Source organism: Solanum pennellii, chromosome 1, assembly GCF_001406875.1.
Source record: "Solanum pennellii chromosome 1, SPENNV200".
Lineage (NCBI taxonomy): Eukaryota > Viridiplantae > Streptophyta > Magnoliopsida > Solanales > Solanaceae > Solanum > Solanum pennellii.
The window spans coordinates 91,256,998-91,277,927 of NC_028637.1; the positions used below are offsets into that span (position 1 = coordinate 91,256,998).

The 20,930-nt window shown below is 33.1% G+C and overlaps 4 protein-coding genes across 5 annotated transcripts; 1 reads left to right on the forward strand and 3 right to left on the reverse strand.

Annotated features, from left to right (window-relative positions):
- The first annotated feature begins 2,283 nt into the window (after positions 1-2,283).
- On the forward strand, positions 2,284-2,907 carry LOC107008138 (histone H3.2). The gene has a single exon (XM_015207065.2). It carries the CDS (start codon positions 2,359-2,361, stop codon positions 2,767-2,769), a length of 411 nt encoding a protein of 136 aa, XP_015062551.1. The 5' UTR covers positions 2,284-2,358; the 3' UTR covers positions 2,770-2,907.
- Positions 2,908-10,158: 7,251 nt separating this feature from the next.
- LOC107008481 (histone H3.2) lies at positions 10,159-10,825 on the reverse strand. The gene has a single exon (XM_015207536.2). It carries the CDS (start codon positions 10,757-10,759, stop codon positions 10,349-10,351), a length of 411 nt encoding a protein of 136 aa, XP_015063022.1. The 5' UTR covers positions 10,760-10,825; the 3' UTR covers positions 10,159-10,348.
- Positions 10,826-11,508: 683 nt separating this feature from the next.
- Positions 11,509-18,085, reverse strand: LOC107008003 (probable serine/threonine-protein kinase DDB_G0276461). 2 transcript variants are annotated; one of them, XM_027914976.1, is made up of 9 exons: positions 17,851-18,085; positions 17,449-17,727; positions 15,105-15,579; positions 14,196-14,361; positions 14,060-14,110; positions 13,729-13,911; positions 13,496-13,595; positions 12,205-12,983; positions 11,509-12,116 (listed from the first exon to the last, which is right to left on the reverse strand). In XM_027914976.1, exons 3-9 carry the CDS (start codon positions 15,566-15,568, stop codon positions 11,763-11,765), a joined length of 2,097 nt encoding a protein of 698 aa, XP_027770777.1. In that variant the 5' UTR covers positions 15,569-15,579; positions 17,449-17,727; positions 17,851-18,085; the 3' UTR covers positions 11,509-11,762. The 2 variants fall into 2 exon arrangements, with proteins under 2 accessions (XP_027770777.1, XP_015062370.1); XM_015206884.2 differs by lacking the exon at positions 17,449-17,727.
- A 1,737-nt stretch (positions 18,086-19,822) lies between these two features.
- On the reverse strand, positions 19,823-20,824 carry LOC107030471. Its single transcript, XM_015231747.2, has 3 exons — positions 20,644-20,824; positions 20,461-20,532; positions 19,823-20,302 (listed from the first exon to the last, which is right to left on the reverse strand). The coding sequence occupies exons 1-3, from the start codon at positions 20,678-20,680 to the stop codon at positions 20,106-20,108; spliced, it is 306 nt and encodes a 101-aa protein (XP_015087233.1). The 5' UTR covers positions 20,681-20,824; the 3' UTR covers positions 19,823-20,105.
- Between the last annotated feature and the right edge of the window lie 106 nt (positions 20,825-20,930).

Below are 20,930 nucleotides of genomic sequence, written 5' to 3' on the forward strand. Positions count from 1 at the left end.
CACAAATACTAGAAAATAGTGTAATTTTGAAAAAAAGAAATTTGATCGAAGAAGAAGAAAAAAAAATGGAGGAGCTCAACTTAATGTAGGGGTGGGGTGAGGTGAGGGTGGGAGGTGAAGAAGAAAAAATGAAGGGCGGGTAACATGAAAGTAGGGGTGAAAGATAAAGAATTTAAAGTGAAATTAAAATTAAATCAATAAAATTAAAATAAGTCAAAAAGTAAGAGAGATAAATAAAGAAAACTTAAAATTAATATATATATATATATATATATATATATATATATATTTCAAACTCAATTAACACGTGTCACACAATGATTGATGTGTGATAACCACTTGCTATTTAAAATTTGGTATTGATCGAAAAATGATGTAATAATATATTATCAGAATTGTTTAGGGGGTAATAGAACGCCCGCATAGTTAATGTGTCTTTTTGACAATCCAAAACAACTTTATATGTCACTTTATGTCTTTTCTCTTTTCCAAATAATGTTATATTCATGCTTTGATGTTCTTTTATATATAACTTAGAATTTTATTATTACCTTTTATCATCTTAATTTAACTCTTGGTTTACTAATATTTTTCTTATGCTAATATGTGTAATCAATATGGTATTTAGATCTCGAATCTCACCACCTGCTAATCTTGAATATGCACAAAATTACTTTATTTACTTATGTTTTTAGGCACTTCAATTAGTCAGAAGATACCAATAGCAATTTTAGGTCTATTGAAAGCGTGTGAGGTTTTTTTGGGTGTGTTTGGAAAATGTTGTCCAGTTTTTCATGTTTGGTTGGTTTAAATGTTTTTTAAATCAACTCGTTTTCCTCAAATTTAAGACAAATGACTTTTTTTAAAAAAAATTAAGGAGAATATTTTTCAAAACTCTACTTCATCCTTCAACTTTTTTTCTTATCCTACTCATACATGTATCTGACCTCCCCATTCAATTTCTTATATTTTAAGTTTCAAATATATTTTTTTTCCTACCACCAAACTAACCTTCCCCCCACCCCCACGCCACCCCAAACAAAAAAAAAAAGAAGTTAAAAATCATTTTTAAAAAATGTTTCAAATTTTAAGATTCTTAAGTTTTGAAGGGAAATCATTTTTCTTAAATTTGAGGAAAATGAGTTGATTTGAAAAATATTTTCCAAAACATTTAACTCAATCAAACATGAGAAAATTGAAAAAACATTTTCTTTCATTCAAACACACCCTGAGGGATTGAAATTTTCTCTCCTATTATGTCACGTGAAGAAGTAGATTAAAAAAGAATTCATTTATTCGTCTTTTGTATAATGATTTATAATATATATTTATTAATTAATAAATTTTTATGGATTTAAATGTCATATAAAAGCATGGACACACTTTAAGATTTTTTTGATTACGACACTAAATTTTCATATTTTATGTGAAAATTTATGAAGCGTAAACTTGATAATATCATACTTTCAATTAAAAACGTATGAAGTTAAACTTAGACAAATTCACGGTCACAAAAAAAAAAATGGCTAAAGTTGACCTAAACAATTGAATAATACATGAAAAGAAAAATTAGAATTACTCTAAAAAAATTCTTTAAAAAATGAAATTATATTTAACATGCATCTTAGTTGAAATAATATTACAATTTTATAAGAAAAAATCCATTTAAAAATTGATTAAAAGACTGATTTTTCAAATTGGCTACACTATATAACCAAACTTTTTTTTAAAAGCAAGTTGTTCTTTATGGTCAAAGGTCTTTTTAAAAAAATTGATTTCATTTGTTTATTCGACATGTCAAGTTGCAACTATTGTTTTGCTAACTATAATTATAAATTTAAAGATTCAAATTTTATGTATTAAATACGATTTATAATATTGATTTATCATATATATTTCTAGTATGTATGTATAATAATATATAGTCAATATATATTTTTTGTATTTTGACTCTTTTCTTAAAATAAAAATATACTTATATTTGTTATATAAAAATTAATTATTTTAATATATATAATTGAAAGCGTTTGTTTTATTTTTTCTCTGTCACACTAATCAGTTGGCCAAAAATAAAGCGAAAAATGAAAATCCACGTGGCAAATATCTATTTGTTAATAAAGTAGCACGCGGATCGGTATCCTAGCAAACATTTGCTTGTGAGATATCGACCGTTCACACTAAATCTTTATAATCCAACGGCTATCATTCACTTACAATTTCACAGCCCAAAATTTCAAAATTTCATATGATTCCCTCCTACTTTACTCCTATATAATATCCCTCAAATTCACCATTTTTGTACATTCAAAGCTTTTCTCAATCTACCAATTTCTTACTTCGTCTTAGCATACGATCGATATGGCTCGTACCAAGCAAACTGCCCGTAAATCAACTGGTGGAAAGGCTCCAAGGAAGCAGCTAGCCACCAAGGCTGCCAGAAAGTCAGCTCCGGCCACTGGAGGAGTGAAGAAGCCTCACCGTTTCAGGCCAGGAACTGTGGCTCTAAGAGAAATCAGGAAATACCAAAAGTCAACGGAGTTGTTGATCAGGAAGCTCCCATTTCAGAGGCTAGTGAGGGAAATTGCTCAGGATTTTAAAACAGATCTGAGGTTTCAGAGCAGTGCTGTGGCTGCTCTACAAGAGGCTGCGGAGGCCTACCTTGTTGGGCTCTTTGAAGATACCAATCTCTGTGCAATCCATGCCAAGAGGGTAACTATCATGCCCAAGGATATTCAGCTTGCTAGGAGGATTCGTGGAGAAAGGGCTTAGGAATCTTTGTTGAATGTTAGGATTGGTTATGTAAATCATATTACTTGATATATAAACCTTTGGTTTAGTACTATTCTGGAATCTGATTAATGAAATCTTTAGTTCATTTTATTTCAATTAAAGCTGATGCTCATTCTATGGTCTGGATTGTAGTAATTTACATTTCCTTCTTTATTGCTTTTGCCTTTTGGTTGTGTAGAGTGTACAGTTTTGATAAGTGTTTCTCTTCTCCAGAAAGTTGCAATTGTTAAATTATTTGCTGCCTTGTACGATTGCTATCGAGGGAAGAAATATAAGCATTTAGATCTCAATTACTGCAAGAAGATTCCCAACTGGTGTTGACACATTTGTTAATACATTATATGGAAAAGTACATCATTTATGGAACCCCAATTCAACGACTTAATAGTAGTCTCTGTTTATTAGCATTATCATGGTTGAAACTCTGCAGATCCTTTATCTTTTTGAAATTGAATTTGATTTTGTTCTGTTAATCAAAACATTTGGGTTTGATTTGATGTGCTGCAGATGTTGCATTTAAACTGAGACTAAGCTATTTTTCTTTTCCAGATTTCATCTCCAGCAAACACAAGGATAGCAAATTTAGACCACAAAGTTGTAAGTTGCTTAACTCATTTAAGCTTTGTGGTATGTACTATGTATATATTCATTTATGATTATTAAATTTAAGAGCTAGAATTTTGTTAGTGCAAATGTGCTGTGATGTTAGGTGTTGGTGTAAATATCATCATCTTGAACAATGAACCTATATGAAGATTTAGTGTAGAGCCGTTTGATCTCTGTTGTTGAAAGTTTCCATGAATCTGCTGCTCAGTCTAAATTAAGAAGATTGTGCCTTTCTTACATCTAAATGGGATTTGTTCTAACACTTCTTAAACATTATTTTGCCTTGCCTTTTCCTCCCACGAATCCCACAAACAAGATGTACATAACCTGATTGAAGATTGACAATGGAAAATTTTATTTACTATGTTTTAATAGACAACTTTAGCATGTTGGCATCAAGGAGTGCAGCTCTTCTACACAGAGGTTTTTGGTGACAGCAAATTAAATTGTTTAAGGTGTTCAGCCGTGAATACTAGTATTAGGAGAACAACTGAGCATTCTAATTCTTTGCAGATCTGGAGACAAACCAGACTACAAAAATGAGTCTAATGTGCTCTGTTGCTCCTAAGAATCTCTACTCTTAGTTCAACATTGACAGTTAATATCCTTGCTATGTCGAATGACAAGTGTTCAGCCTCTGCATTTACTTACTCCTCAGAGGTAATTTCAGATTTGTAGTCTGGCAAAAAAAGCGTTGCTTATTAATTCTCTCATTCTAACTTGAGGTGAACCAATCTACTTTCAGATATCTTGTCTCCTGCAAGTCTTTCTAAATTGAATATGAACTTAGAGCTGATTGAGTTTGTGAAATGTAGGACGATGTGTTGGTTACTAGTTACAGTCTTATACGATCAGAAAGCCCTTTCTAACTGTTTGTTGCTTAAATAGGTAATCAAGTTTCTGCAGAGATAGAAAGAGTGCAACCTACGAAATTGTTTGACTTTGCTGAGTGATATTGATATTATGCCAAAAGAAAAGAAGTGATGGAACCAGTAAACTTAATCTATTAGGATAAGTAGTGTTACAGTCATATACTTGCTACAAATCTTCAATATTCACCTGACCTGAACCTCTATATGTATGCTATTACAAGATTTGTCAATTGAGCAGCCTTATGTATATTCGAGATTGGAACTTTTAAACTCAGGCAGGTTAGCAGATGGTGAGACCAGAGAATCCAATACCATCCTGATTGCATAAGTACTAGTGTAAGGGAGAGTGTGACTAAACCATAAGATACAAATTTACAATAACTAAATTCCTAATCATCACAAAGATTTAAGACTCGGATTAAAAGATAATTTACCTTGGGACATGTCCTCAAAGTAACATCTTCATCCACAGGGAAGTTCAACCATATTGTGCTATGGAAGTATGCATTGCCTGGCTTTTTCTTATGATCAGGAATCTTAATGGTGCTGAACTATTTGGACACTGTGTCAGCTCAGAGGAGCCAGCTTTTGTGAGCTTTTAGTTCTAATAATCCTTGATGCTGTACAAACTCCACCAACTACAGTTAGGGATAGAAAATTTGATCTAAACTTTGTAAATGGTTTTGCCTGTTAAACATCTCCTTGAGCTTATAATATTTCTCAAATTTGAAACCAATCTGCTCGCAGAGATATGAAATCTACACCAATCTGCTCGCAGAGGTATGAAATCTACTTGTAGTTATTTAAGTACTAAATACTAATAAAAATAAACAAAGGAAGACGTGCTAAATCATGAGGGGTTTCAACTCTCAGCCTCACCTGCAATTGCAACTACCTGAACTTACTAATAGCAGGAGTAATACTATTGATATTTTTTAAGAGGATAAAGATAATAATGAAGCAACTCTGAGAAAAAGGATGACATGCAAAGTAATGCATTTATTCAAATGTAAGAGGGCAAACGACCCCTTTGGAGCTCACATAGTAATGAGGAACCACATCAACGCCAAATAATGAACATGTATAATATGAGAAGGGAATGTGGGAATGAATAGTTGATTGATCCTTCGAGCTATTTTTATGAATGTACTTTTTATATTTCAGAGTAAAAGATCATTCATATATAGAATGGGCATACCCCACACTAGATTAAAGATGAAGTGAATGCTGATGATATTCTCCAAAATTACAAGACAAAAAGTAAGAACAAAAATTCTGGTGAGAAATTTATAACAACTCGAATCATCATAATCTTCAACACCTTTTCCTATTCCAACAGCGCTTGGGAGCAGGAGGGTCATTAGCAACTTTAGGCATTTGATGAAAGTCTACCAATACAATCCGTCTCTTGGCTTCCCTTTCATCTGCTAACCTTTGCTCAAACTTCCTCTTGCTTGATTCAAATTTCTTCTTCATATCACTGTCACTTTGTGTTTCTTTTTGCATTGGTCTTGCAACTGCAGAGCTTTGTGATGTTTTCTGCATTGGTCTTGTACTTGAACTGCAGTTGCTTTGTTTTGGATGAGGAGGAGGAGCAACTTGTACATTCATCTTCATCAATGGCGGCAGCATACTCTTTGTTGAAACAGTAGTGCACCCTTTTCTCCTGCACTGGGAAGGGGTCTTTTGTGCTCCTCCTTCTCTCTTCTTTTCTGTGTGATGATCACTCTCCATCTTCTTGAAACCTTTGTGGCTCTGCTTGACTCTGTCTAGGTGCTTCTCGAAAGATAAATCAGAAAGAAGTCTTACACGAGGAGGAGCAACTTGAACTCGTTTGGTGGACCCGTTCATCCTCTTTCTTGATGGCATAGCAGTACTGTTATGGGACTGTGGTGTTCCTTGTTGAACCAAGTCAGTTTTCTTCAACTCCGTGCTGCTTTCTGTTATTGCACTGCCATTGTTCTGTTTCTCCGCAGGAGCAACTTTTACAGACTTGCGGATGACTATTCTAATCTTCCTCGCCAAGGGTTTGTTGCTTTCTGCAGTTGTTTGTTGTGTTCCTAACCCATCCCCTTCTTCTTCTTTGACGCTATCTTGATCACCAACATTGTCCTCCATAACCTCCTCCTCCTCTTCTTCTTCATCATCAGTTGATGTCATTGAGGGATTCATGAGGAACTTGATGATACTGGCTTTGCGTTTTTCAAATTGTGGCTGATACTTGAATGCACCAACACGTAGAGCTAATTCGATCAAGTTGAAAATATTATCAGGTTGCTCCTGGATCTTGTAACAACTCATGAAAACTCTTTCAATATCCATTCTTCTCAAACTCAGTCGAACAAGAACAACAATTATGAATGGAAAAAATAATTTGCTAAAAGTGTAATAAGAAACTTTAACTCATCAAACCCTTTCTTATAACATTTTTTGGAATTTTGTAAGTTTTAGGATTAGTATTTTTTAGAAACTTATTCCCCCTTTCCAATATTGTTCAGGAGTGGCCACAAATTAGAAACTTTTTCCCATATGATTTAGCAACTCTACGCCTTAATAAAAAAAATTTAGAAACTTTGTGTATTTTTTACTTTCTTCAACCTCAAGTAATCATAAAATTTAATGATCTTTTTTTTTTTATCATTTACAAAAAAATTACCATTTCACATGTTATCACACATAGTTCAAATGTGATTTTTTTTTATATAAAGATAAAACATAATTGCTAAGTTATTATTTTTTTATAAATAAATTAATATCTTGGATTTTAACAGATTTTTTCACTTTAATTTTGTATAATACTCACACTAACATTAAGTTAATATCTAATTACTCTCTTTGTTTATTTTTACTTGTCATATTTCACGTTTTGAGAGTCAACTTTAATAAACATCTTTGTCATACTAAATAAAAATAATAATAAAATATCATTGACAGTATACTTTTATTTACCCGTTAATTATTAAATTTTCCTCGTTAGAATTTATGAATAAAAAGATGTAATCCTTTAATTTTTTCCCCCATAATCATCAACTCAAGAGCTTTGCTTTATTCTTTTATGAAAAAGTTTTAGCAAAATCCTATCACTAATATTAATTTGTCTACTCATTATAATTCAGATTATATAAAATTGAAAAATAATCAAAATATACTATCCAAATAAATACAATGAGGAATATAATTAGTTGATTATTTGAATCCAATCATTTTAAATTTTATTGAGAGGAAACAACACAAAGCACACTAGTATTGATGTTAATTACACGTTGAAACAACAATTTTAATTACAGTTTTTTGCCAAAAATATTAATATATTTTGGAACATTTGAGTCAAACTAGATATAATTTTTTATTTCAAATACATTGTAGTGTATTCAAGGATGAATTACACTATCTAAATTATATTGGCTCTTTCATTCGCCTCTGTATATTTATTTTAGAATGCATTTAAGTAACCAAATGTTATATATTTGTGTATTTAGTATCAATTTTATGAATATGTGTGTCCATGATCAATTTCATCAGTGTATCTTGTATTAAATATTTAGTGTTTTTGTGCATAAATAAACATATGGTATCAAAGATACACATATTTAGTGCTAAAATAATACATATGGTGATATGGGATACATTCATCAATGTATATGTAACATAAATACGTTAACCGGGATTTAATAAATACAATAAGAATATTTGAATGTAGTTTCCTTTTTTTTTTTTTAAATGGTCATCCTTTGTTGGATTAGCTATTTAATTGAGCTATAAATGATAAAGTTAATAGTTTGGCGACACGTGCAAAATGTCATGACACGTCAAGTTTATTTAAGAAGCCACTATAATTATGTTAAGTATTAAAATGCACGATAAGTGGAAATGACATGTGTCAACCAATCAAATATGATTATGTCTATTCAATATAATTGAAAAAAAATTGCCTTTGTCACACCTTTTTCAACCTATAATTATAAATAAAACCATCATAACTCAGGAAAAATAAGAATTAAGATATATTCTAATTAAGATATATCTTGTGCACTTTGAGGAAGAGCAGAAATAGGACATTCAACAACATAATGCACTCTAAAGACCACAATAGTTTTATAAAATAAAATTTTAAAAATACTCTACTTAGTTTTAGATATACTAATTATTCAAAAGACATCAATAATATTTTCTGGCTAAATTATAGCTTGTGAGATTTTTTAATTTTGATAGACAACTTGAAGATTGTTGGCAAGAAAATAGATTTTTGGGTCAATTATTGACCCAAAATTTTAAATAGACAAACACATTATCCTAACTTTGAAATTGAGTTTTTTTAATTTGAAAAACTAGTTTTAATCGACTTTCAAATGAATTTTTTCTCTCATTAAATTTAGACATTATCGGAAGTAATATGCATGTTGAATTCTTCTTTGACGTTAAGATATTATAGATCAATTTTTTAAATTAAGATTTCTGATTGAATTGGTTAAAAGTCTATTATACTTTATTATTATCATGTAGAGAAAAAAAATGTAGAATTATTTTTCACATTTAAACATGAGAAGATAGTGACAAAATAATAAAATTTTAATTTCATAATTAAGACAAAGATGAATAGGGCGGGTAAATCTCCATTTCCATCATTGATGAAATAGAAGCTCGTAATGCAATATCTGGTGGTAAAGATATTTATACCTTTAAAATACATTATTAGACATTGTAGGGTGTAAAAGGTGCTTTCCAAAGTTTAGTACCGTTACAACAATTTCAATCAAAATTTGAATATATTTGATACCGTTAAAATTATGATGATTCGAGTTATCTTACTTTTTTGTCTTGTAACTTTGGAGAGTATCAGCATTCACTTCATTTTTTGTATGTATGAATGATCTTTTACTATGAAATAGACAAGTTACATTCATAAAAACAGCTCCAAGGACATGATTACTTATGTCCTGGCTCTACGTTTTCTCTTGGCTAGTCGAGCCATGTGATTACTTAAAACATCAGGAGCCAACAAACTGATTACACTTTTCTCTACATAAAATCAATCACCTATTTAAGCAAAAAATAATTACTCTCTAATCTGTAAGACTGTAACTAGTACAAACATATCCCCTTTTCATAGACATACATTCACAAATTCAATCAGCTCTAAGTTCAAATTTAATATAGAAAGACTTGCTGGAGACAAGACATCTGAAAGTAGAACGGTTCATCTCAATTTAGTACTGAGAGAGAGTAATAAACAAGACTTATTTTGCAAGACAACAAAACCAAAATTACCTTATGAGGAGTAAGTAAATTAAAGATTGTACACTTCCCATTCAACATAGCAAGGATTTCTACATCAATGTTGGATTAATACGAGTAGAGATTGTTAGGAGCAACAGAACACCTGGCCTCATTTCCATAACTCAAAAGTTTAAATGAGTTGAGCAACTTACAACTTTGTGGTCCAAATTTGGGGAAGCCTGTGTTAGCTGGAGATGGAATCTGAAAAAGAATAGCTCAGTCTCAGTTTAAATGCAACAGCTGCAGGACCATGTTTCAAGAAGTTAAATCAAAAGTAAATTACTTCAAAACAGCTATCACTTCAACCTCTGAATGATACTGCTAATAAATGAGGACTGTCAAGTTGTTGTTGAACTGAAAATAGCTCTCACTGTCTAACATTAGTCACTACAGAGTATCAGGGTTCCATACATAAAACCTCTTTTTTATATATAATGTAGGATTACCATAAGTGCCAGCACCAGTTTATATTTCTTCCCTCAATTGCAGCATACAATGCAACAAATAATCAAAATGCTAACGAATGAAACTTTGTGCAAAATAGAACAATTAATGAAGCCCCTACACTCTACACTACCTAAAGACAAAAGCAATAAAGAAGATAAACGCAATATATACTCCAAATCATAGCATGAGCAGCACCTTTAATTGTAATAAAATGAACTACAGATTTCACTAATCAGATCTCAAAATAGTACTAAACCAGAGGTTTATATAATTTGATCTACACAAACATTTAACAGAAGAAGCAAACAAAGCCCTAAAACAGAACACAAATTAATGATAAACATAAAAGAAGGTTGCTAAGCCCTTTCTCCTCGAATCCTCCTAGCAAGCTGAATATCCTTGGGCATGATGGTAACCCTCTTTGCGTGGATTGCACAGAGATTGGTATCTTCAAAGAGCCCAACGAGGTAAGCTTCAGCAGCCTCTTGTAGCGCAGCCACAGCACTGCTCTGAAATCTCAGATCTGTCTTGAAATCCTGAGCAATTTCCCTCACTAGCCTCTGAAATGGCAGCTTCCTGATCAACAACTCGGTAGACTTCTGGTACTTCCTGATTTCTCTCAGGGCCACAGTTCCTGGCCTGAAACGGTGAGGCTTCTTCACTCCTCCGGTGGCCGGAGCTGACTTTCTGGCAGCCTTGGTAGCTAGTTGCTTCCTTGGAGCTTTTCCACCAGTGGATTTGCGGGCTGTTTGCTTGGTACGAGCCATTTTGATTGTATGCTAAAATTGATAGATTGGGAAATGCTTTTGATTGTGCAAAAGAAGGTGAATTTGAGAGATATAATATAGGAGTGAAGCTTAGCGGGAATCATAAGAAATTTGGGAGGGAGTTCTGAAATTTTGGGAGGTCAAATAGCATCCGTTGGATCATAAAATTTTCAGTGTCAACGGTAGAGATCTCAGAAGTAAATGTTTGCTAGGATACCAATCCGCGTGCTACTTTATTAACAAATGGCTGTTCGCCACGTGGATTTTCGTTTTTGCCTTTGCCTGTCATGTTTTGGGCCAAAGTTACAGATGGTAAGCCCATATGAGATTGGACCTGTTTGTGTGTCTTGCTCAAAAATAAGTAATGTAAATATACTGTTGCTCCGCACTCCTGGAAGGGCGTGTATCAAATTCTTTAAAACTAGTGTATTTTTCATGGATGCATCCTTTTTGAAGAGTTCGAGGAATATAGGGCTAACATATACTAGTAGATGCCCATGTCAAACTTCTCGAGCATCTGTTTTAAGCTCAGTAATGCAAATGGAGATGAACGCCATGCTGGAGAATTAACAGCTGCAACGTGCTATTCCTACTAGTTATTTTTTGTCTCTACTGAGATTTTGAACTTGAGTGTCTCATGCTTATCACCTACTTCATTGGTCACGAAGTCACACCTTTGGGTGCCACTTACAAACAAGCTCATTCTATATGTTTGATCCAAATTTATCTGCAAGAGCGCATATGCTTGATCAACACAACAACAATAGATTACAAAAATCAATTGGGGATAACAAATCAAAGCTACACCAGAAGCTAATGGATATGATATAATAGGTTCAAAATCTACACAAAACAACCAAGAGCTCAAAACAACTGGACAATTGTATGTTTTACATCCCCCTCAATTCATTCTTCCATAATAGGAAGAGTATGTTGTAAAGGAAATCTCAAATTGTAAAATTGACTGCCTTGCCGGACGTACTAAGTTTAGCTATAACATCTTTTAGAAACCTGCCCATCCAGCAGGTTGGGACGCTGATTTGCTATCTATATTCTTTGGTTCACCAAAACGCTGAGAATTTTTCGACTCATTGAAAGTGGCCTTTATCTGAGAGCTGGAAGCCGGCACAGCTCTAAAGCTATCCGTTCCAAATGCTGACGTATTAGTTTCAGATGTCTCTCTGTTCTGGTGGCCATTTTTTGTCCTGACAGATCTAGGAGTAGAGTTGACTGGAGTAGCTTGTTGCTTTGGATCATCCGCAAATGCTTGCCACGACTTTGAATCTGAGCTCACCTGACTCTGGCCAAATAATCCTTGCTGAAGTTCCCAAACTGTTCCTTCAATGTTATCTTTTTTCTGTATCAAAATCAATTTTGAATTAATAATTATTGAATAATCAATTATAAATTTTACTAACAATGAAAATTTAATAGCAAGGATGTACCGGTGGAGTACTGGATGGTTGACTTCCAGGAGATGCGTGGTGGTCCCTCGTGGTGTCTACATTTGGTGATGGAGTTCTGGCAGCAAGAGCTTGCTTAAGCTCTTGTAACTCCTGTCGCTGCGATCGGCATATTGCAGATAGTTTTTCATATTTAGATGTTATTTCAGCCTTCTCCATGTTGGCTCGTGACAGCTGTTGCTTCAACTTCTCAACCTCAGCTTCCATGAGCTCTTTCTTCTCTGGTTGTTTAGTGTTATTTCCAGGGCTAGGTTTATTGGTACAGAATTCCGCAACAAAAGAATTGAATCCTTCACCTTGGGGGGCAGTTGGCCCCTCTAACTTTGACGATTTATTATTCCCAACACTCTGACCTGAACCATCCTGGAAAAAGTTTATCTCAAAATCCCTTGATGGGGCTTCCCCTGCTCTATTGGTTAGTTTTGGTCGCACATTATTTTGCATCGGGTGGGAGCTGAGACTTTCCTCTTTCAAAGGGCTATTTCGATTAGAAACAGAAACCTTATTGGGATGACTCTTGTCATGGACTGAGGAACTGTGCCTTATCTCTTCGTCAAATTTGGGTCTGCTTGTCTCCTCTGAAACAGAGGCATTTGTTGCATGCTGAGTATTCCAGAATGCACCGATTGGACCAGTAGCTCCACCGGCTTTTGAATTATGTGATGCAGGCGATGCATTATGATTAGGTTCAGCAGCCGAAGGAGGTGGCGGAGGATTTCTGCTAGGCATTGGACTAGTCTTACCAGCAGCTCTTGGAAATCCTGAAAATCCAGCAGATATTAGATTTCAATGAAGTGGAGCCAGGATTTTGTATCTTACGAGTGTCTCCAGTAGCAACATAGTAGAGATGTCACGTCCCATATGAAAACTCCCATTCCTCTCTCCACACAATAGAAGAAAGATGTGTAATTCATATGTAAAATTACAAGCATCAAAAAAATATTTCAATTGTACAGTAAGCATGGAACCATATAAAACAGCATTTCTGTCAATTTCAACTTCCAATACTCTTTTTTTTTCAACTTCAGCCGAATATTGTTCAAATGACTACTAAGGAACTTCACGTGACTTCTAGACCAGAACCAGAAAAGGGAACTTTTAAGATTTTGTATAATTGATGAAAAGAATTTTAAATGACAGATATTGATTCTTTATTATCAATGTTATCTTCCAACGAACTTCACGGATAAAACGTTAAGCAATCACAAACCTGAGAAATTCCTATAAGTAGTTCACACTAAAAACAAAAGATCTGGAAAAAAACGTTTCTCACCTTCATGCCCATCAATACCCTGTTGCTGCATTTCAGGGGGTCTTTCGGGTAACGACTTTTGAAGCTCATCTGGTAACAGACCATTAACACGGAACCACACCTGCCATAAAATAAAACAAATTGAGTTAGAAAGCTTTAGAGTAGGGTCAGCCCTTATGATTGCTATGGGCAGCACCACTCTACAACTAACCTAAGTTTATGCAGATGAATGGCCAATCAAGCAAAGCGCTTGCCTGCGTGATATCTGGTCTGGCATCTGGTGATGACTGAAGCATATCTCTTATTAGTTCTATGATGGAAGTGCTGTATTTTGGTAATTCTGGAATCCGGTAATTGCCATTTAAAACTTGAAGTTTTGATTCACCATCAAATGCAGACTTGAAGTAGCATATCCGAAAGAGTAAACAGCCAAGGGCCTGCAAGACAAAGGTGCCGCTGTGTTCTAAGAAAACCCCATAAATCTACGTAGAAGAATTAATTTTCTGATTGTTAAAGATAAAATCTAGGTAAAGGATTTGCTGTTTCTGAAATCATCTTAAAGTTCCTTCAGTCTGCTAAACTTACCCATATGTCTACCTTCTCATTTATAAGTTCTCTTCGGTACAAATCCCACATCTAAGGCAAGAAAAGAAGGGATATAGAAGTCAGCAATCAATACCATCGAATATAACAATAATCAATAACAAGGTCCTCAATCAACCTCAGGAGCTCTATATGCAGGTGTCGTGTGTTTCCTTATATTGTCCTCCTCAATTCCCATTTCCTCAGGTTTCTCAAAACGTTTGTGGTTGGTTGAAGTACTACCAAAATCACACAACTTCCACAATCCATCAGCACCCAGCAAAAGGTTCTCAGCCTTCAAATCTCTGTAGAACAGGAAAAACAGTACAGAATGAAAGAATAATAAAATCAGAAGATAAACTTATGTGAATAAATTCAGCCTAGTCAGTCACGGTTTTGCAATAAATTGGATCTCTTAACTGTTCACTTTTGTGCATTGAAATTCCTAGCTGCTTATGTCAATAACTTGAAACAACTCAAACTCATAGATTGTATATGGAATCAACAGAACCATTAAGCAGAAGGTTAAATGGAATTGTACTGTATCTTTATATTTTTGGTGTAAAGAGAAAGGTCTAATGGAAACAGAACAGATTGTAGAATTATTAGGATCGTTGCAAGTTTTTTTTTCTCTTCTTTTGTCCCCCTTCATTTTTTGAAGGTCACCAGCATATTCTTAATGCTGAAGAATACAATATAAACATTTCAAAAAAAAAGAAAAGTGATAACTCAGTAGCTCTAACCACAAACAAGGGAAAGCGCAACAGACGAAAATCAAGGCAATGAACAAAATTAAGCTGAAAGAAAATATAAAGAGAGTTGAAGACAGATGTGGATTACATGACAACATATTTCACATAAAATGAAAAATACTGAAATTGTGCAAGCAAAGAAGAGGAATTATGATTTATGAAGCCCTAAATCACTGAACAGATGAAACATAGTGAGGACTATTATAAACAAAGCCTAACCTCAACTGAAATTAGTGCTAAAGAAAGTTCGTCATCATTTTAGAAAACTATTCGGGCTTAAGAATTTTTGTCTTTACCTGTGAGCTATGGGTGGGGATTGGCAGTGCATAGCAAAGACCGCGTTGCACACATCCCTGAATATTAAGAGGGCCTGTTTCTCCTCAAAGAAGCCAGCTCCTCGGTTCTCAAGGACACTAACCAAGGATTGTTCACAATATTCCATGACAAGGAGAGCTTCCTTTGTACGACCCATATCCAAGATGGTATGCGCGTGAAGTGTAACAACATTAGGATGACCCTTAAGCGATTTCATCACCGATATCTCTTTCAATACTAGATCAAGTGATTCTTCATCATTAACAATCATATGCTTTAATGCATACTGCTTTGAACCATGTAGCATATCTCGGGCTAAATAAACACAAGAGAATCCTCCCTCTGCAATTGCATTGCGCACGTGAACTTTGAGATTGCCAATATCAATGCTACGACCTTCAAGCCCAGTCTGTTCCTTGGGCATAAAAGGTTTGAATCTCCACATCTTAAATAATTCTATCAGAAGAGAGAAAACCACTATGAATCATGGCAAAGATAAAACATTTAGCAATATAAACAGTGAAATTAGAATCTGCATGCAGTAAAGCGAATTAGCTGTACAACCACTATGAAAAAAGTAAAGTACATGTCCTTTAGGTGGTATATGTTTGGAGTTCTACAAATACTGAGTTAGAAGCTCAGCATTACTTAGTGTTTGTTTGACTTGTTTCTGGAACAAATTTTTAACTTTTTATGAAAATTTCCAAATTGAGTTTCCAAATCTCATTTTTTGAGTTTTAGGAAGATTTGAAAAGTTGAGTTTGGAAATCTCAAAAACTCAAAAAACTTTTGCTAATTTTTTGAAAACCTCAAAGGAACGTCAGCTTGCTTATTTATGATCACCCTGAAATGGTTACACCTATAGGTAGAAGACTGCAGATTTTACATTAGGGAGGCACAAACAACAATATTACCGCCAAAACTTCACTCCTACAAATGTTAAAAAACAATCTGTTGAACATTTCCAGAAATAAATCTTTCTTCTTTTTGCGTTGGAGGGGGAGGAAGGTGATCAAAATTTTAAACTTCCACCAGATCAGGAATAATTACAAACTTAGACCATGTTTAAAAGTGAGTTAGCTAAACAAATGAAGTAGGGACTGGAGCTGCAGGCCTTTGAACCAGATCAATACTGGGGACTGATGACACATGGGAAAACTCAAGAGCCTTGACCAATCAGAAAAATATATCCAATACCATAAATAACCTTTAATGTAAAGAGATATTTATGGTAAAAGAGCCTTTATCATAGAAAGATAATCATAAAATCTATCCACTACTAAAATAATAGATTCTGAGCTCCATTTAATGCTCGAGAATGTTCTAATATGTCATACAGAGAGAAAACAAGCTGTGTTTTTGATGATACAATTGAACTGACACAAGGAATAATGGAACTCCAAAATTAAAGACAAGCAAGATTCTAGATTCATGAACACAACGACAACCGCTCTATCCGTACAATCTACATAGTACTGTTATTATAAGACTGATTGATTGCCCTTTGGCCTAGTGTAAAGGAGTTATGGTGTAGTCTATCGAATGTATCTAGTGTGATCAAACTTGTTGGTTTCTTCTCTTCTTTTCTGAATAAGCAGATAAAATTGGTTATTATATGGTAATGACAATCAGCAGAGATGTCTACACCAGATATTGGAAGTATGAAAAGAAAAATTAATTTAAAGTTTCAAACTAATAGTACAGTACTCCAATTTACAAATATGCAACATTGAGCTTCATTTAATTTTTTTAAATTTGTACAATTATAAACTTGCATACAGCAACTGTTTGCCTCTATGGCACCCATTTAGCCTCGAAACACACACAAACACGCCATTTACACGCAGATTCGAGTCAATCACATAAAAGTTAAAACATAACATATTTCAGTATACAGTATTACAACGGCATTCAGGTTTTCAAATATAGTAAACTTCTTTTTTTTGATAAGTAATGATATATTAAAAATGCATTAATAATTACAAAGTTGCAAAGCCCAGATCATATCTAGCATAAAATCTACATCATTTACAAAGGCCATGTTGCACCAAACGACTAGCAAGGGAATACAATTTCATTAAAGTATGTATGTTGCTCTATGTTTTCATACAAAAGATTCATAAGGATACATCTTTGCTTTGCCTAACTTTTTATTCTTTTCATAGGTCCAACAAATTCAAGCTGTTGCAACTATTAAATTCTGAAAGTTTTTGCTTTACAAAAATACAGACCTGAGGCAAGATAATGCAGTTAGCTTTCTTTCCTGACCATCAACTAAAACTTAAGCGCTATACTACTTTCTAAAAGAACATCCATAGCACTAACCTCCGCATTTTTCCCAAAACTCTAGGATGATTTCTGATTGACAACATGAAATTGCCCAAAAATGAAGATATAACTTGTTCAGATGTTGAAATCAAAGATAATAATGTCTCATCAGGCAATGGATCCAAATTCCCACAAAAGATTCTTAATCTTTAACCAAAACAGTAAGCTAGAAGATTCATTTGCACCCAATAACAGCTCCACATGATCAAATTTTGGTCAAGCAAAACAAAATCAGGCGATTGATATACAAATCATAAAATCAAACCTGATAGCATCCTACAACAACCAATTGATACCACAGAATAAAGCAAGATTAAAGAATCAAAATTTACAGTAAATGAACACTACCCAATTGCAAATAAATCCAAGAAACGACCAAAAACATTGTAAAAATTCTACCTTGATGTTGTAAGTTACCGATCGAGCACAAGAAAACAAGACACCCCAGATCAGGAAATTTCCTACAGTAACTGCATTTAAAGAGCTTTGATGTAAAATTGATGAGATCTGAGACTGAAGATTTGGGAGGTTCAGGGGATTGCTGGTGAGATCTAAGAAAAGTGTATAGTAATCTTTGAGGGGTTCTACGTATCGCGTTTTCACCAATTGGCTTATATGCCTTTTTATTCTAAAGGAATAACTTTATTCCGACTATACTATATAGTATTTGATTTTCTATCTTTTGTGTGAGTTTTTTTTTTTTTAATATTTTATTATTGATATTTATATTGAAATTAAATTAATTTTAATTAATATTAAGTATGAATGTATTCAGAGTTAACAATTTTTTATAAAAATTATTCATATTCGAGTTTAAACCAAAATCTCTGATTAAGAGAAAATAGACGGTGAGGTCTTTTTCCAGTGGTGATGTTTATCTGCTTTCTTTGTCCATTTTTTACTCTATCAAGACATTTGTTTTGCTTTTTTCCTCTTTTCTTATATTCAATAAAAAAAGATTAAGTAATCAGATGAAAAATATCATTACATAATTTTTTTTTTCTAGATTATCTGAATGATCTTTTTAACAATTAAATTAATATTTCTCTTATTTTTAAGAGTATTAGAACATGTTTGTGTAGTTACTGATAATGTGCTTAAAAAAGTTAAGAAATGTAATTGAGTTTTGTGTGAGTTTAATAATTACTTATATGTTTTGTTGAGTAAATATTTGTAAAAATTTAAGGAATCTCATAGTGTAATTCAATAATTACATTCTGTCCCGATAAATTTAGTATTTACAAAAAATCCCTTAAATTTGTTGTTCTGTGATACTTTAGACTCTAGTGATACATGGTAAATGATACATGGTAAGTTTAAACTGTTGAGAAAAAAATGGGGAAAAAACGGTACAATTAATGTTGTTACTAAAACAGCTTAATTTAAGGTAACAGATCATTAATCACCATAAAATCAGCACGTAATTGGATATTAATTTCAAATTTTGAAAATCAAAGATTATATCATCTATTTTGAAGTCTATTTATCTTTTCAATCTGGCTTCTTTAAATAATTGTTGATCATTTCTAAGAATCCTTTGAAATCCTTAAAGTACACTACGGTCAATTTGACAATAAGAATATATAATGTTTCTCTTTAGTTATAATTGAATATTGGGGTTTCTCGCTTTTATTTTATGTATGTTATGCTTGGTTGAATATCTGTCTTTTTTTTGTGAACGATGCACTCTATTCATCCAATAGTGTTCAATACAAAACAAATAGATGATAACTATCTACACTCCTATCAATTACAAAAAGTCTATACATGCTACAGCTACAAAACACGAGAAACAATCTTACATAGTGAATAAAAAGACAATACAACAACTTCTCTAATTACAAGACCTAAGGGTATGAATTTGAAGCAAGTAAAGGTCTTTGGAAGCTGGAGATGCTTCTGCCTCTGGTGTTTATATGCAGTACAGTTTCCTTGCATAATCAGTCTGCTGAAGATACTCCTCCCCCCTGGAATCTGATCACATTCTTGTCCTTTAGGAAATTGTTGTTAAAATTGACAGCAAACCTTATGGGATGTGTTGGTATCTTTTTAATCTTGTACTTCATTGGCTGCAATTTGAAAATAAAACAACAAATTATAACGATATTGAAATATAAATACTAAATAAAACAACTAATAACTTACTGATACATGGTTTCAGTTTTCAGAAATTCATACTACATGAAAAACATGTGATACATGTCTACTACATGTATCAGTGAATTAACTAAAACATTATAACATGTGATACATATCTAATACATGTATCAGAAACATCTACTAAACAATATACACACTGATTCTCTATGTATCATCAAGTACAGTTGATGACGCATTTATTAAATTTAGTGAATGATACATTATAACAATTTTCAAAACATGTATCAGTACATCAACTAAACAACTAATACCTTACTGATACATGATATCAGTTTTCAGGAATTCATACTACATGCAAAACATGTGATACATATCTACTACATGTATCAATGCATTGACTAAACACTGTACACACTGATTCTATATGTATCATCAAGCACAGTTGATGACGCATTTACTAAACTTATTGAATGATACATTATAACAATTTTCAAAACTTCATGATACATATAAAATATTATGATACACAACAAATTCATGTATCCATGATATTGTTAAATCCCAGATTTAACTCTTTCAAACTGCTGAGTGCTGCAGATATAAAACGGTTGGCTAACAATGTGGAATGGTTTTGCTTTAGTCAGTTCTTTTTGGCAGATAACAAATGTCTTCCACTTACCCAAAAACTTCTCACATCCATCATCTAAAAGGTGAGATCTATTGACATTTAGCGACTTCAACGAAGTGAGAGCTGCATTATGATAAACGAACTATCAGAAACTTCAACAACGTGATGGAATCCCAGAATAGAGAAGTAATTCCCCGAAAAATTCTCTTTTACTTCATAAAGTTTGTCCCGCAAACTAGTCCTAGTAAGTTAACATGGAAATTAAAACAGTAAAAGCAGACCTGTGAGGTAATCCAAACATGACGCAGTAACAACAGACCCTTCCAAGTTTAGCACGACTAGTTTGTACAGATCTGTAAAAGAATGAAATATTATCAAATCCAGATTACATCTTAACGTAGAACAAAAAGGAAATGTTAACTTTACGAAAAGCAGCCGAAGAGACTATTAATTGAGCTTCTTACAGCCAGAGTCTTTGTATGAATCCATCTGAAGATTCATAGGATCATGCAAAAAGAACTGAAACTTGATGGAGAACAAAACGGTAGAAGTTAAGAGAAGTTGTCCTGCTTCCTGAAATTTTTACTTTTTTAAATTTCAAATTTTTTGAATTTTGAAATTCAAAATTTCAAAATTTGGTCTTTTATTTAAAATTAATTAAATTTAATAATTCAAAATCAAAAAGCTGATTTAAAAGGTTGAGTGTTTAAATGGATAAAATTCAAAATTCAAAAACTGATTTAAGAGGTTG